The 13,933-nt window shown below is 36.0% G+C and overlaps 1 protein-coding gene across 1 annotated transcript; it reads left to right on the forward strand.

Annotated features, from left to right (window-relative positions):
* Positions 1–2,218: 2,218 nt before the first annotated feature.
* On the forward strand, positions 2,219–5,263 carry LOC127958107 (ubiquitin carboxyl-terminal hydrolase isozyme L1). Its single transcript, XM_052556926.1, has 9 exons — positions 2,219–2,372; positions 2,481–2,492; positions 2,880–3,008; positions 3,272–3,407; positions 3,636–3,721; positions 3,986–4,033; positions 4,128–4,197; positions 4,653–4,711; positions 4,841–5,263. Exons 1-9 carry the CDS (start codon positions 2,340–2,342, stop codon positions 4,922–4,924), a joined length of 657 nt encoding a protein of 218 aa, XP_052412886.1. The 5' UTR covers positions 2,219–2,339; the 3' UTR covers positions 4,925–5,263.
* Positions 5,264–13,933: the final 8,670 nt, after the last annotated feature.

Raw genomic sequence — 13,933 nt, forward strand, 5'->3', positions numbered from 1 at the left:
TTATATTAAATCAGCAATTTTCAATAATGCTGTTGTCCCTTTTACATGCAGGTATAATTAATGGGGGACAGGAACTTTTGAAAAAGGACACAAAAGCATCATAAAAGTACAAGAAAATGTGTCTATATTATCCATGCATGAATTCTTGTGAAGACTATAAATAATTATGTGATGCAACCGTTAAATGGATTTTTCATCTAAAAATGGAAACTTGCAGCAAATTTTCTTACCCTCAGACCGTCCATAGATGAGTTTTGTTTCTATGTGGAGAAATGAAGCATCACATCACCAGCTCATCAGTGGATCCTCGGCAGTGAATGGGTGCCGTCAGAATGAGAGGCCAAACAGCTGATAGAAACATCACAATAATCCACACCACTCCAGATCATCAATTAACATCTACTGAATCAAAAAGCATGTTTACAAATTAATCAACAAGACTTTTTTAACGTCAAACTGTTGCTTCTGGCTTAAACATGAGTTCTCTGTATCCATAATATTACTTTCTACAGAGAAAGTCTGAATCAGAAGAGAAATATGCAAAGATCAAGCACTATAAAAGCACAAGTAAAACAATTTAAAGCAGTTCTAAACAAATGTGTCAGTTTATTTCGACAACAGGTGATGAACTTTATTACCAGAGGAATGGCATTATGGATTATGGCCAGAAGTGATGGTTTAAAGTGAATTACTTCTTACTATTATATAGCTTTCCTCATCAAAAAAGATAATTAATGGACTGTAGCATGGATTATATTGATGTTTTAGCAGATGTTTGGACTCTCATTCTGATGGCACCCAGTCACTGCAGAGGATGCATTGATGAGCAAATGAATACATTTAATACACTTTCTCCGTAAGTGTAATGGCCCAATACATTTTAAAAATCAAATGTAAACATTTTTGTGTGCTCCCAGAATCATTGTAACCTTTCACCCCAACTGTTGAGATTTTCAGTGAACATTGCGATTGAATAAATTACATTTACAAATGAGGACAGTGGAAGCAATCAAAAACAACAAAAAGTCCAATGATATATAAGTACTATAACAAGTCTCAGTTAGCTTAACACAGTACAGTAGCAAGGGCATTTAAATAATATAATAAATAGAAAGAAAACAGATATATATATATATATATACACACAAAATTGCATAATAAATGAAAAAATAAAATACAAAAAGATTAGAAAGGATTAGAATTAGAATAGTTAAGGTTAGAGGGTCAAATAAAGATGGAAGAGATGGGTTTTAAGCTTATTCTTGAAGATGGCTAAGGATTCAGCTGCTTGGATTGAGTTGGGGAGGTCATTCCACCAGGAGGGAACATTTAATTTAAAAGTCTTGTGGGATGGCATGATCAAACGACGTTCACTTGCAGAACGCAAGCTTCTAGAGGGCACATAAGTCTGAAGTAACAAATTTAGGTAAATGGGTGCAGAGCCAGTGGTAGTTTTGTAGGCAAACATCAATGCCTTGAATTTTATGCGAGCAGCTATTGGAAGCCAGTGCAAACTGATAAACAGAGGTGTGACGTGTATTCTTTTTGGCTCTGTAAAAATGTATCTTGCTGCTGCGTTCTGGATTAATTGTAAAGAGGGCATTGCAATAGTCCAGCCTGGACAGAACAAGAGCTTGAACAAGGAGTTGTGCAGCATGTTCCGAAAAAAGGGCTTGATCTTAAATGAATAAATGGTTTTAGGATGCTTTGAAATACTTTTAAGCATTTATGGTGTTATTTTGTATTTTAGTAATCAATATGTTAAATCTCTATGAGTGTGTAAACTGGATTTAACAGACACAGAATCTATTTAAAAGACCAAAATGTGCAAGTCATCAGTTATTTCATCAGAACTCAGCTCAAAGTAAAGTGTTATGTAAGTTGGGTAAAGTTGAATTTAGTCCTTCAGTTCTGATGTATTCAGCTTCGAGTCCTATTGGTACATACTAAAACTGTAAAATGTCCCAGTTTTTTTTTTTTAAATCAAATGATTCATCAGAGCTGGAGAACAGTAGTAGCTTCCAGAATCGGTCGACGGTGGACCGATCTATTGCTGGAGAATCTCAACCACCACCTAGTCATTTTTTGGCATTCTCTCTTTTCCGTGTTGTGTTGACTTTTTGAGATACTCTAAATATACAGAAAGGTTTCTCTAGCAGGGTGAATAAGTGTGCCAGGAGTGCATAAATAGCTCGTTCATGTGAGCGGACACCCCTCCGGTCTGTGCAAATGGAATATGACCGGTCGCATATGATCCTCGTGCGCCTTCAGTCTGGTTTGTGTTTCTCGGGCGGCGCCTTTCAGATCTCAAGAAGTGACACTCACGAGCCTCTGCAATCATGGAGTGGAAACCGATGGAAATAAACCCTGAGGTTGAACGCTTCTTCGTGATTTAGGCTCGCTAGCTGGTTTATCGTGCATGCTTTCGCTTTCTCATGACTGACCATGACCGACATATTTGTGCGTTGTATTGCTTTCAGATGCTGAATAAGGTACGTTCGCTGAGTCATAAGATGAGGTTATGATGAGACCGTCTGCTGGACTGGTCTGTGACGTCTGGTGCTGAACTCGTACGGACCCGAAATTGAGATGAAAGGGCGTGGGCTCACACGCATTATCACCTGCTATGCACAATAACAAAGACGCAGCATTTTTTATACGCATGCTTAAAACAATAACTTAAGCATGCATATAAAAAAAAAGATTTTGCATAATATCAGAAGTTGCAGATATACTTGTCGTTTATAATGCATGGTCATTTCAAACTTTGAATATTTTAGACACTGATTTAGCTTTATTTGAATAGATATAACGGGTATAAGAATAATATGATTTTGTATTAGTTGGGCCTATGATTTTTTTTTTTTGTCTTCGTGTAGGTGTTGAGTAAGTTGGGTGTGGGCTCGAGTTGGCGTTTTGTGGATGTTTTGGGTCTGGAGGATGAGTCTCTGTCAGGGGTGCCCTCACCCTGCTGTGCCATGATGCTGCTCTTCCCTTTAACGCAACAGGTACGTACGAACGCGCGCGAGCACGCACAAAGCATTACCGTGAACGCGGGTGTGGTCATCACGTGGGGAATCGGTATGTGGAAAACAATGTTGCGTAGCATTATTATATCTGAGAAGTTCAAATTTATTTTCGTAGTGAATGCAATTTATTTTATTTTTAGCTTTTTTGGTGGCATTTCAAATCGGAGTATCTTTACTCGCACAGAATGAACTGTATTAGTTATTTAACTTTTAACACAGACATCTTTCTGCTTTGTTTTTAGCATGAGGAGTTTCGTTCCAAACAGTCTGTTGATGACTGTAAAGATGTGTATTTTCTGAAACAAACTGTGGTCAACTCTTGTGGAACTGTGGGTTTGGTGCATGCTGTGGCCAACAACCAGGACAGTGTTGATTTCGGTCAGTGGAGTCGTGCCATGAACTTCTGCTCATACACATGTTTTCTGAGGATGTATTGAGCTACCTTGTTGATCTGAAAAAACAAATAATGTTGTTTATTTTTATAACATTTTAAACCAGACTGCAGCAATTTACATTTGCAAATAAAATACAAAGTTACAGATTGACACATTACTGTAAGTTTGGTGAAAGAGGCGGATTCGTGATTCAGCACCCTCTTGTCTTTAGACAGTGACTCTGTGCTGAAGAAGCTTCTAGAAGACACCTCTAAGATGTCTGCTGCAGAAAGAGCCAAAGCATTTGAACAAAATAAGGTATTCTAAGTGTCCATTCAATGCTGAGCAACACAAAACATGTGGTTTGCCACAATCTTTTCCAAAAACGTAAAAAATGTCAAAGGCTTATTTTAATATTTGTGCAGTACTCATGACCTCCAGTAGGTGGTGCTATTGTACAAGTAAAATTTCTTAAGTAAATGAAAATATACTTTTTATTTTACGTGTTTTTACATGCATTTAGGCTTAGTTTGTGGTTAAAAAAAATAATAAAAATTTAAGTTAAGTTGTTGTTTTATTCAGGCCATCCAGGAGTTTCATGATGCGGTTGCTGATGAAGGACTGTGTCAAGTAAGGCAAGAATGATATACACAAACACTAGGAGTAATGAGTTCAAGTTAAATGGTTGTTTCTTTCCCCCCCTCCATCTCTCTTATTCTAACAGCCAGAGCCAGACAAAGTTAACTTCCATTTCATTACCTTTGTCAATGTGAACGGTCAGCTTTATGAGCTGGGTAAGTGGATGACATGTATTGCAGCTTCTGTTTCTCTGCTGACGACTTGCATTTAAGCATTTAAATTAGGGATGCACGATATTGGATTTTGGCCGATATTCGATATGCCGATATTTTCTAAATAATTTTGGCCGATGCCGATACCGATATCGATATATATACTGATATATTTAAACTTTAATTTTACTGAAGAGAAATCCATGTATCTCTTCTGTACTGATTCTACCATAAATGTATTATTTTACAAATGTAGACAGACATTCACATCTGAAAAACAGGTCAATTATTTCACTTGGAGAATATCGGTTTGGCTCATCGGCAGAAATATCCATATCGGCCGATACCGATAATGGTCATTTTAAGCTTTTATCGGCCGATACCGATGTTGTGCCGATATTATCGTGCATCCCTAATTTAAATGACGATGAGCTGTAAAGTGTGTTTTGTTGCCTCAGATGGCAGAATGGATGGACCTGTGAATCATGGACCTACAAAGCAAGGAAGCTTCGTCATGGTAAGCACAAGTTTTCCTAGGCATGTGTGTTTGTAGTGTGTATTCTACGGTTAAAATGGTAGGTTCAGAGCATCTTAAAACAATGAGTCATCTTCCCGTGACTGAATGACTGATTTCTTCTCTCTGTAGGATGCTGCAAGGGTGTGCCGTGAGTTTACGGAGCGGGAGAAAGGGGAGGTGCGTTTCTCTGCTGTGGCTCTCTGCAAAGTCTGAGGAGCCAGACCACTTCGCTTGAACCATGAGCAGTTCCTGAAAACCCTTCAAGCACTTACTACACAGAGCACAGAATCCAATCCTGTATTACGCTACACAAACTGCCTGCCTGCCTGTCTGACTGTGAATTACTGTTTCTTAGTTCTCTTTTTGTCTCCCTTGTCTATCGGCAACTACTAAGCTCTTTGTAAACATCAATTAGCTTTTGTTGATTTTACCTCATTTCCTTCAAGTGTGAATATTTTGGGCACTTTTTGATGGGGGCAACATTTAGCAGAAATTATGTGAACTCGATAAGCTTGGGGCCTATGTTCAAAATAAAAAGACTGAGAAGGGTAATTTGCTTTTGTGTGTATTTTTGTGTGTGACATACCAAGTATTTGAGTAAATGTAATTACTGTACTTGAGTATCTTTTTAAATACTCTGGTATTAGCAACTCTCTCCACTACATTTGTAATAATGAGTCTTGTCATTTCTGCATGACACTTAGCTTTTTCTGCAGCAGTTTATTTCTGCTACAAAAGAAGTGATATCGCCTCCTACAGGGCACTTAAAGAACTATATCTTGTGCATTTTGCCCTTACTCATCTGAACTTGTCAACAAGGCTACTTTACACGAATACCAGTTCTTTAGCAAGTAGTTATGGATCACCGATGTATTATATATGAGATGAGGACTGCAGCTGCCAATGAGGCCTAAACCAATGCATTCAGTGCAAGAAGGCTTTGAATTAAATTGTATTTATCCGTGAAGTGAGGAGTTTAATTTCGGTTTTGGAAAATAAACGTGATTTGCTCTCCTCACATATTCCTTGTTTTACACTGTCATGTCTCTTTGACTAGACGCTTCTTTGAGCCTATGTTTAGTATAAGTAAAATGCTTAAGTACTGTTAAAATCAGATAATCTAACCCCCAGTTTCACAGACGAGGCTTAAACCTAGTCTCAGACTAAAATGTGAGTCTGAGCTGTTTCAGCTGAAAGAAACTGACTGATCTTAAAATATATCAGTGCCTTTATTTTGTCTCAAAATGCACACCAGTAATATTTTTTTCTTAAGGATGTCTGTAAAAATTACTACTGTTCTGGCTTAGTTTAAGCCCTGTCTGTGAAACCAGGCCTAAAACTTTTATTCAAGTTGTTTTGGAATAGGTGACCGTAATGGAGTGATTTTCACTGTCTATCTTTACATTTACTCGAGTATAGTTTCTCAGGTACTCTTTATACCGCTGTATACCTGCTGGAACTACAGCATCACTGGCTGACCGTTTAACTTCTCGTTTAGACATTACAGTAGGCTGCTGCTGAATACTGTGCAGTTTATTTCTGTATACACACTATTGTTCAAATGTTTGGGATCAATTGTTTTAATTAGCTAATGCTTTTATTCAGTAAGCATGCTTCTATGCATTAAACTTTATTTTTATTTTTACATGTGTCTAACTGAACTGTGAAACGTCGTTCTCCCGTGTATGTCACATCCTTTTCACACCTTATCTGTTAACGGAGAGCTGGTTTGTGATTGTTGCACGTAAAACCAGAAGTTAGTTACAATGAGAGAGAAATTGATCATGGGTCATGCAAAACGGCAGATCTATTGCTTGTTATAAAACAAACAAAAACCGAACAGAGCAGCATTTACAAGCCAAAAGGAAAAGCGACAGAATAAATAATAAAATCGAACAAATCTAGAAGTTTAAACTTTAATCAAGAAGTCAAATTAGCAGCAAAAGATATTGTTAAATTACATGTAGCCTACACCGAACCTCATTCATCTGATGAGGAAAATGCATAAAAAAGTATGTATTCGGAATAATTTATTAAAACGTTTACAATAACACGAGCCTAAATGTTTTATAAAAAAATAAATAAAAAAAGAACTGTTGTCTGTAAATTTTTTTTCTGGATCTACAATTTAATACAAAAAAATAATCTGTTTATATACTGAAGGAATTAAACATTAAAAATTTAAATAATATTTTAAAATCTAATTAAGTGTTTTCAAACCTGTCCTGGAACCCCTGTTAACAGTTAAACATGTTTGTGAATATAAAAATAAAAATAAATAAAAAATAAATCCAAAGTGTTGTTTTGGGGCCTTCTAGTGTCATGTATATATATATAAACTCATTCAGTGAGACATGATGCAATGTCATACTTTGTAATCTGTAAGGATGGTATTATTTTAACCCAAGGGTATGCCATATTAATCTGATAATATGAGTGCTTCTTGTGCACCTAGTGTGAAATTATCATTTCTACAGAGACAGTGCTGTTTCACAGTAAATTGCACAGTATGACTTAAATTAGGAAGCCAGAGTAATCCACATCCATTCACTAGTTTAAGCTTTCACTTTCACTGTAATGCATCTGTTTAAGTGTTATTAGCATGCAGTTTGTGTTGTATTCTGTGCTAATTAAAGCTCTCAAAGTGCCTGTTTATTTTGAGGCCTCGAAAACTGCCATTCACGCTTCTGTTGATGGATTTCTTCCACTTTCAACAGTGAATCACCCTCCTGCCTGCTCCCAGAACACAGTATCAGCTTCACTGCACGAGTCCTGACAGGAACATACTTCAGGGTGTCTTGGAAAGATAGCCAACAAGGTTATATCAACAAGCCGGGATATTGAATTGAATTAGTGTGCAGGGACCTCTCTATTTGCTGGACACAATGTCACTGGAGCCGGTCATTCAGGTATAGCCTACTGGTTCTTTTAACATGAAGTATTTTTCTTAAAATTATTGAAAATTTCTTTTTCTTTTTTTTTTTTTTTTACAATAACACAATGTAACAAATTAGATTCTATAAATTCTTATATTAATTATGTGGTGCTAATTATTGTGCTATTTATTGTCACATAATATATTGGTAAATATTTAGGTCAGATACATTTTAGAACTATTATATATAATTAGGAAACATAGTACAGATCAGTCTTTGTATTAATTTTGCATGCCTTTTTTCCCTTTTAAAGATATGTTGCTTTTGTTAGGAAGGGAATATTCTAGGATTTTCTGGAATATTCTGGAATATTTTGGTGCTTTCTGGAACATTACAGAACATTGTGGGACAAAAATGGATGGCTGACTTTTGCTGACTGTGTATGTTAGACTGTTGTTGTTAGCTCAGTGTTATGTATGAGGCATGTCAGTAATAACAGACTGGTTTCTATAAGTCATACCAAAAGCTACAAAGTAACAGCATATTTAAAAAACAAAAATAGTTTCACGTGTAATATTAATATTGGAATAGCCACTAGATGGCGTCATTGCAACATGAATGATCCCTCAGAGACATTTCATTACTTCAGATCACTGGTTCTCAATTCTAGTCCTGGGCATCACATTTTTCATGTCTCTCTCATCTAAATAAACTTTTTTAGAGAATAGATGTATTCGTGGTGGAAATGATTGAAAAATATTCATTTTTTTTTCTCTGCCTACTTTGTTTTTGGTAGAAAAACTTCATCTGTGTCTGTGTAAGTGTGAGATACACAGCTGTTTAACAGTATGCTTATGGTTATATTAAAGGGATCATGAACTGCCTTTATTATTTTGTACTCTTCTCTGATGGCCACTTATAACTTTATCATTTTTGCACAAAAAATATCATCATTTAGAAGAAATAGGCTATTTTTTGTCCTGTTTTGACCCCCTCATCCAAATGCTCTGTTTGAATAGACTCTGATTGACTAACAGTTGTGTTTGTTTGACAGCCTACATCCTTCACAGATGGACTAAAAACTCATATCAAGTGATCTGTAATAAGACAAAGAGTGACCACATGATAAAAACAGTCACTCACACTTGTGTGGTGTGACATCACTGTCAGATTCAGTATATTCTTCTAGTTTCAATCAAACGAGTGTTGAATTGTGCGTTGTTTGTTAACAAGTTCACACTGGTTCTTCATTAAAAATAAAGTTCATCCACTCTTTCCTAATGTTGGGATCGGAAGGAAGGTGATTCAAAGATTGTTTTTACACAGCATGGCACTCTAAAGCGTGTCTTGGGCGCATCTTTATCGTTTGACTCTTTAGTTATTTATACTACATGCATGAATTTGTGGGCGGGGCTAAACAGGCAGTGATGTAGAAGCAGGGTTGATCTTCATCATTCTGGAGTTTGTGGTTTTGGCAGATTGTCTTCGATATAAGCTGTTTTTAGACTAACGAGAGAGTTTCCGAACTGAAATAAAAGTGACAAGATGTTTGTATAGTAGAATGACCTCTGATATATCAAAAGATCATGGTATTTTCTGAGTTCATGACCCCTTTAATATACAGTTCAGCACACAAGCTTTTGTATAAATTCTAATCACATCTTGGTTGTTTGTAATCTAAAACTCCCCTTTGTTTTTATGTTATATTGTATAATGTATATTGGAAGCTCTCAGATGTTTCTTGTGCACTTTTCTGGTGCATGGTTCTGAAGAATCTTGCTTGATTGAACCAGTCTTCCCCCTCTCTCTCTATCTTTCTCTATTTGTCATTCGTTTCTCTTTGCCCTTGAGGCTGACGCCATGAGGAGGCATCAGCGGGTACTGGGTGAGAAAAGGCTGTGTCTGTGTGTGTGTCTGTATGTGTGTGTGTGTGTGTTACTGTATATAGGTAAATGACCAGTTTGGATAGTCTGGAAACAAGGAGGACTTGGTTTGTTTCGACTGAGCCTTTGAGATTACAGAAAGCTCCTTGATTAAGAATCCGGATGATGCATCATGTCTGTACTTGTTATGCAATCTGCCCCCAAAATCAGACAGCCATGAAACAGACACGGGGACAGACTGTGCAGTGACATCAGCGAGACACTGGAAAATAAATACGGGCTCCCGGGAGCTTTTGGGTCATGACATGAAGCTCATTTGTTCTCCTGTCTATTAAACATTGAAAATGCTTTTGATACAAATGGTGGATTGAAAACACCTTATCTAAGATATGCATGTATAAATTTCTTTATAAATGTTTTTTTTCAAGTGATACAGTTGTCTTGACATCAGAATGAAGAAAATAGGCTTAAAAGGGAAACAATTCTTTAAAAAATTGAAAAAAAAAATGGTATTTTATTTTTGTCATTTCTTCAAAAAAAGAAAAAAAAAACAAATCAAAAAATGTCAAAACGTCTTATAACATCAGAAAATTGACATTTTAATGACAAGTTTATAAAATGTTATGTGGTACGACTCACCAAAATGACATTTAATAATTAATCATTCCAAGTTTTGTAAAAGTTTAATGTTTGTATACTTTTATTTAAATTGTACTTACAATACATTTTTAATCATTAAGTTTTCCTTACTTTTTGTAATTTGCTTTTAACCTTTTCAAAACCGTATGAAACCATAATAAAAGCAAAGATATAACACTTCTAAAAATCGTTTAAAACTTTGTTGCTCTTGTTGTTGTAGGAAAATTTTATTTAATATGGTAAAACACGAGTTTAGAAAGGAGAATAAGAATGAGAATACAAATGGAAAAACACCTAGTGCTATTCGAATCAGTCGTGAAAAACAAATGCTTTAAATCAAAATCTTTGAAAAATAGCTAATCCATCCTCATGATTTCTAATTTAATGTGTTCTGGTTCACGTTTATGGCACCAAATACACATTCTGCATCCCAGCGTCCAGGAGGATGTAAGATGTACTTCATAATTTGGTGGCCGTTGCAGGTTTGAGCTGAGATGAACACAGACATGTCTCTTCAGACAGATTCTTCCTCTGAGATTGTTCACCGTCCAGAAACACAAGGGCTGGTCAGTGCTTTAAATGAGTAGGTTTGAGTTCGCTGACTCCAGAGGATGAGAGAGAGATGCTAATTAAATCTAACTCCACCTATGAGCTTCACACTGACCTCATGTGTCAGTCAAAGAGACTCATGGAAGCTGATTCAACATATTTAATTATCTAACGCTGCTCTAGTCTGTGACGACTGTATGCCCCATTCCAGATGAATCCCATCGGATGATGCTACAGTTTACATTTTGGAAGCTGTTCTGAAGCCACATCATGCTGTTAAGAAACAGGCTTTAAAAACTGAACAAATCCATTATACATTCTGATTACATTCTGATTAAAGAAACACACTTGTGAGCTCAGCAACATAAAAAAAGCCTTGTACACGGAAGACAACAGAGGTGGATGATCGCAGGAACCTCTCTATAAGAACCCATTTGCAACATCAATTCATATGCATTATATGCCATATGCCAAGAATAGAAAGAATATATTAGACTTAGTCAAAACATCTAAAAGAGCCAGACCAGTTCTGAAAAGCATTGTTTGGACGGATGAAACTGAAATCAATCACACTGATGGGAAGAAAGAAGCATGGAGAAGGCTTGGAACAGTTTATGATACAAACCACGCAACATCATCTATAAAATGACCCAAAACATACTGCAAAAGATTTTTTAAAGTTAAATAAGTGGAATATTCTGCCTCAATCAATCACCTGATCTCAGCCTGATCAAGCATGCATTTCACTTGCCGAAGACAAAACTAATCAGAAGTAAAATAAGTGCAGAATATTCAGCAGTAATATAAGAACTAAAGCAATTATACATCACTTCTACTGAGAAAGAGAGAGGAAAAAACACCTTACATGTTCTTCAAGCTCTCCAGCTCATCATTATTATATCAATAATATATAAGTGAAAAAAGTGTTTAATTGAATTAAAGATGTTTGCTTAAGTTTAAACTTTATTAAAGTGTTTGAAATGAAGATCAAATGAGCTTATTAATTGATATTCTTAGCTTAATGCTGTACCCTAACAGGTTCTGAATCAAAAGATTTGTGTGTATGAGAATGCCTCATGAATAAAAATCAGATAATAAGTCTAACAAGGTTTGTTCAAGTGGACTAAATCTCTTCTTAATTGGCTCTGTCCTATGAGTGAATGTTCAGACTCATTAAACAGTCTAAACACTCTGGAGTGTGTTTGTGAATGTAGTTTTTCTGTTCTTTAAATTGTTACTATACGTAATCAGACAATATTTATACTTGCATTTCTAAACAAGCATTTTAACTAGGTTTTAATATGAACAAAACATTTTTGAGTCAGGTAGGGATTTAATATTGCTTTTATTGATAAACCATATGGAGTATATTTTTATTGATGCATAATACTGGCAATATTTGACATTAGAGTATTTCCCCCAGAGGTCCATGTAATGCAGAAAACGTATGGTGGATGCAGTGAAATTTACATGTGACAACTGGATGCACATTTATAAACCTAGTTGTAAATCAATAGAAATGCTGTTGTTTTTATTTATTATTATTATTTTGCAATTGGAACATTTGTATGGTTGTAGTTTCTGTTCACCACAATAGAAGTTTACCCAACTATGGTGACTTTTATTTCTGAGAACCCCTCCTTATAAGTGACTGTTTTCCTTATTAGAGTGTTTATTTTTTATGTTCCCCATCACTTCATTTCCCATCATTTTCATGAATCTGTCATGATTCAAAGTAGGGTTTGTATGGAGTTTTTTATTATTTTTAAAGCTAATTGTGACTTTTCCTTGCATTTCTTAGAATTGACAGAAATGTGAGATATAAACTTGTAATTCTGAGAAAAGATGTCAATTTGCAATTGCAAAAACAAATACAAATCCTTAGATACAAAGTTGCAGCTGTTTTTACAGTTTTACATTTTATGAGTTTGTATCTCGCAAATCTGAGCATAAATCTTGCCATTCTTTCCCCCCCCCTCAGAATTTTACATTCATATCTTAAAATTTTGAGATTATATCTTACATTTCTTTTCTTATAACTTACAGTATACAAAATATGCAGAATTTTGGGAGAAAAAGTTGCAGTTACCTCCTATAAGCTTCCATTGGTTTGCAAAGCAAATTAGCACTTTAACTTAATATTTCTGTGAATACTGTCTGAATCTTTTTTAAGTAGTTGCTTTCTCGCTTCAGCCTCTAAACCCACCTTTTCCACAGTGTTTCATCTCCTTCGGTCTAAAATTGTGCATGGTTTTGTGTAACTTCTGTTTCTCTGTCTCCCACAGTGCTCACTGTTGCTAGACTAATCACATTATCCACAGAGTGCCATGTGCACAGATGCTGCAGACTCTCAGAGCATGTGGCAGTGCAGCTGAGCTTGACATTTGACTCAACTCAACTCCACAGTTCTGCATTTACATTTGCCACACTCCATCCGTCCCCATTGGGCAAGAGGAGACAACAAATTAGCACAGATTCCCAGCAGAGAGCCAATGAGGCGAGAAGAGTGCAGCGTTATTGTGAAATGACACTGGGGCAACAGGGGCATATGTATGTATGATCTTTGTTTCTGTTGTTCTGTTCTTAATGAGGAGGTAAAGATGGAACACATGGTTTAGCTTAATGATGAAATAAACCAATGAATTTGCAGTGACTGGGCAAGGGACAAAAAAATAAATAAAAATAATTTGTAAAAATAGCAGACCTGGTATTTTGTGGAAGAGGGATGGGAAATGTGTAATAACATTTAATGGTGTGCTTTGGATTCGATTAGAATGCCTTTGATCAGCTCTCTGGTAATCCCTCAGCCACTGGATTCTGTGAAGGAGCTCCATAATCTACAGCTCAGCTGGTTTAATGCTAGAAGGCTGTAGTTACAGACTAGCGTAAGACACAGTGCATCTTGGTAAAAGTAAAAATGTTTTTAATGTATTATGCAGTTCATGCATCTGGGTCAATTTTTTTTTCCACATACAGGTTTTTGAGCCAATCACCTGAGTCATGATTTAGATGCGATTCATTGCACTAGCTCCACAGTGAAATGATATCATGGCAACACTGATGGTGACACAAGAAAGTGTCCAGCACATGGACACATATAGCATTTCATAAGTTTTTCCCAACATGCACGGCTCTCTTTCTTCTGAGGAACACAGAGTGAACTCTGCCTTTAAGCGGAGCTATTTTCCCAGTCGAATTTTAAGTCAAGCAGATTTTGAATGCAACTTAAATTAAATAATTTTAAGTAAAAAATTAAGCGTTCCCCAAAGATGAAT

The sequence above is a fragment of the Carassius gibelio genome, chromosome A1 (genome assembly GCF_023724105.1).
Source record: "Carassius gibelio isolate Cgi1373 ecotype wild population from Czech Republic chromosome A1, carGib1.2-hapl.c, whole genome shotgun sequence".
Taxonomy (NCBI): Eukaryota; Metazoa; Chordata; class Actinopteri; order Cypriniformes; family Cyprinidae; genus Carassius; species Carassius gibelio.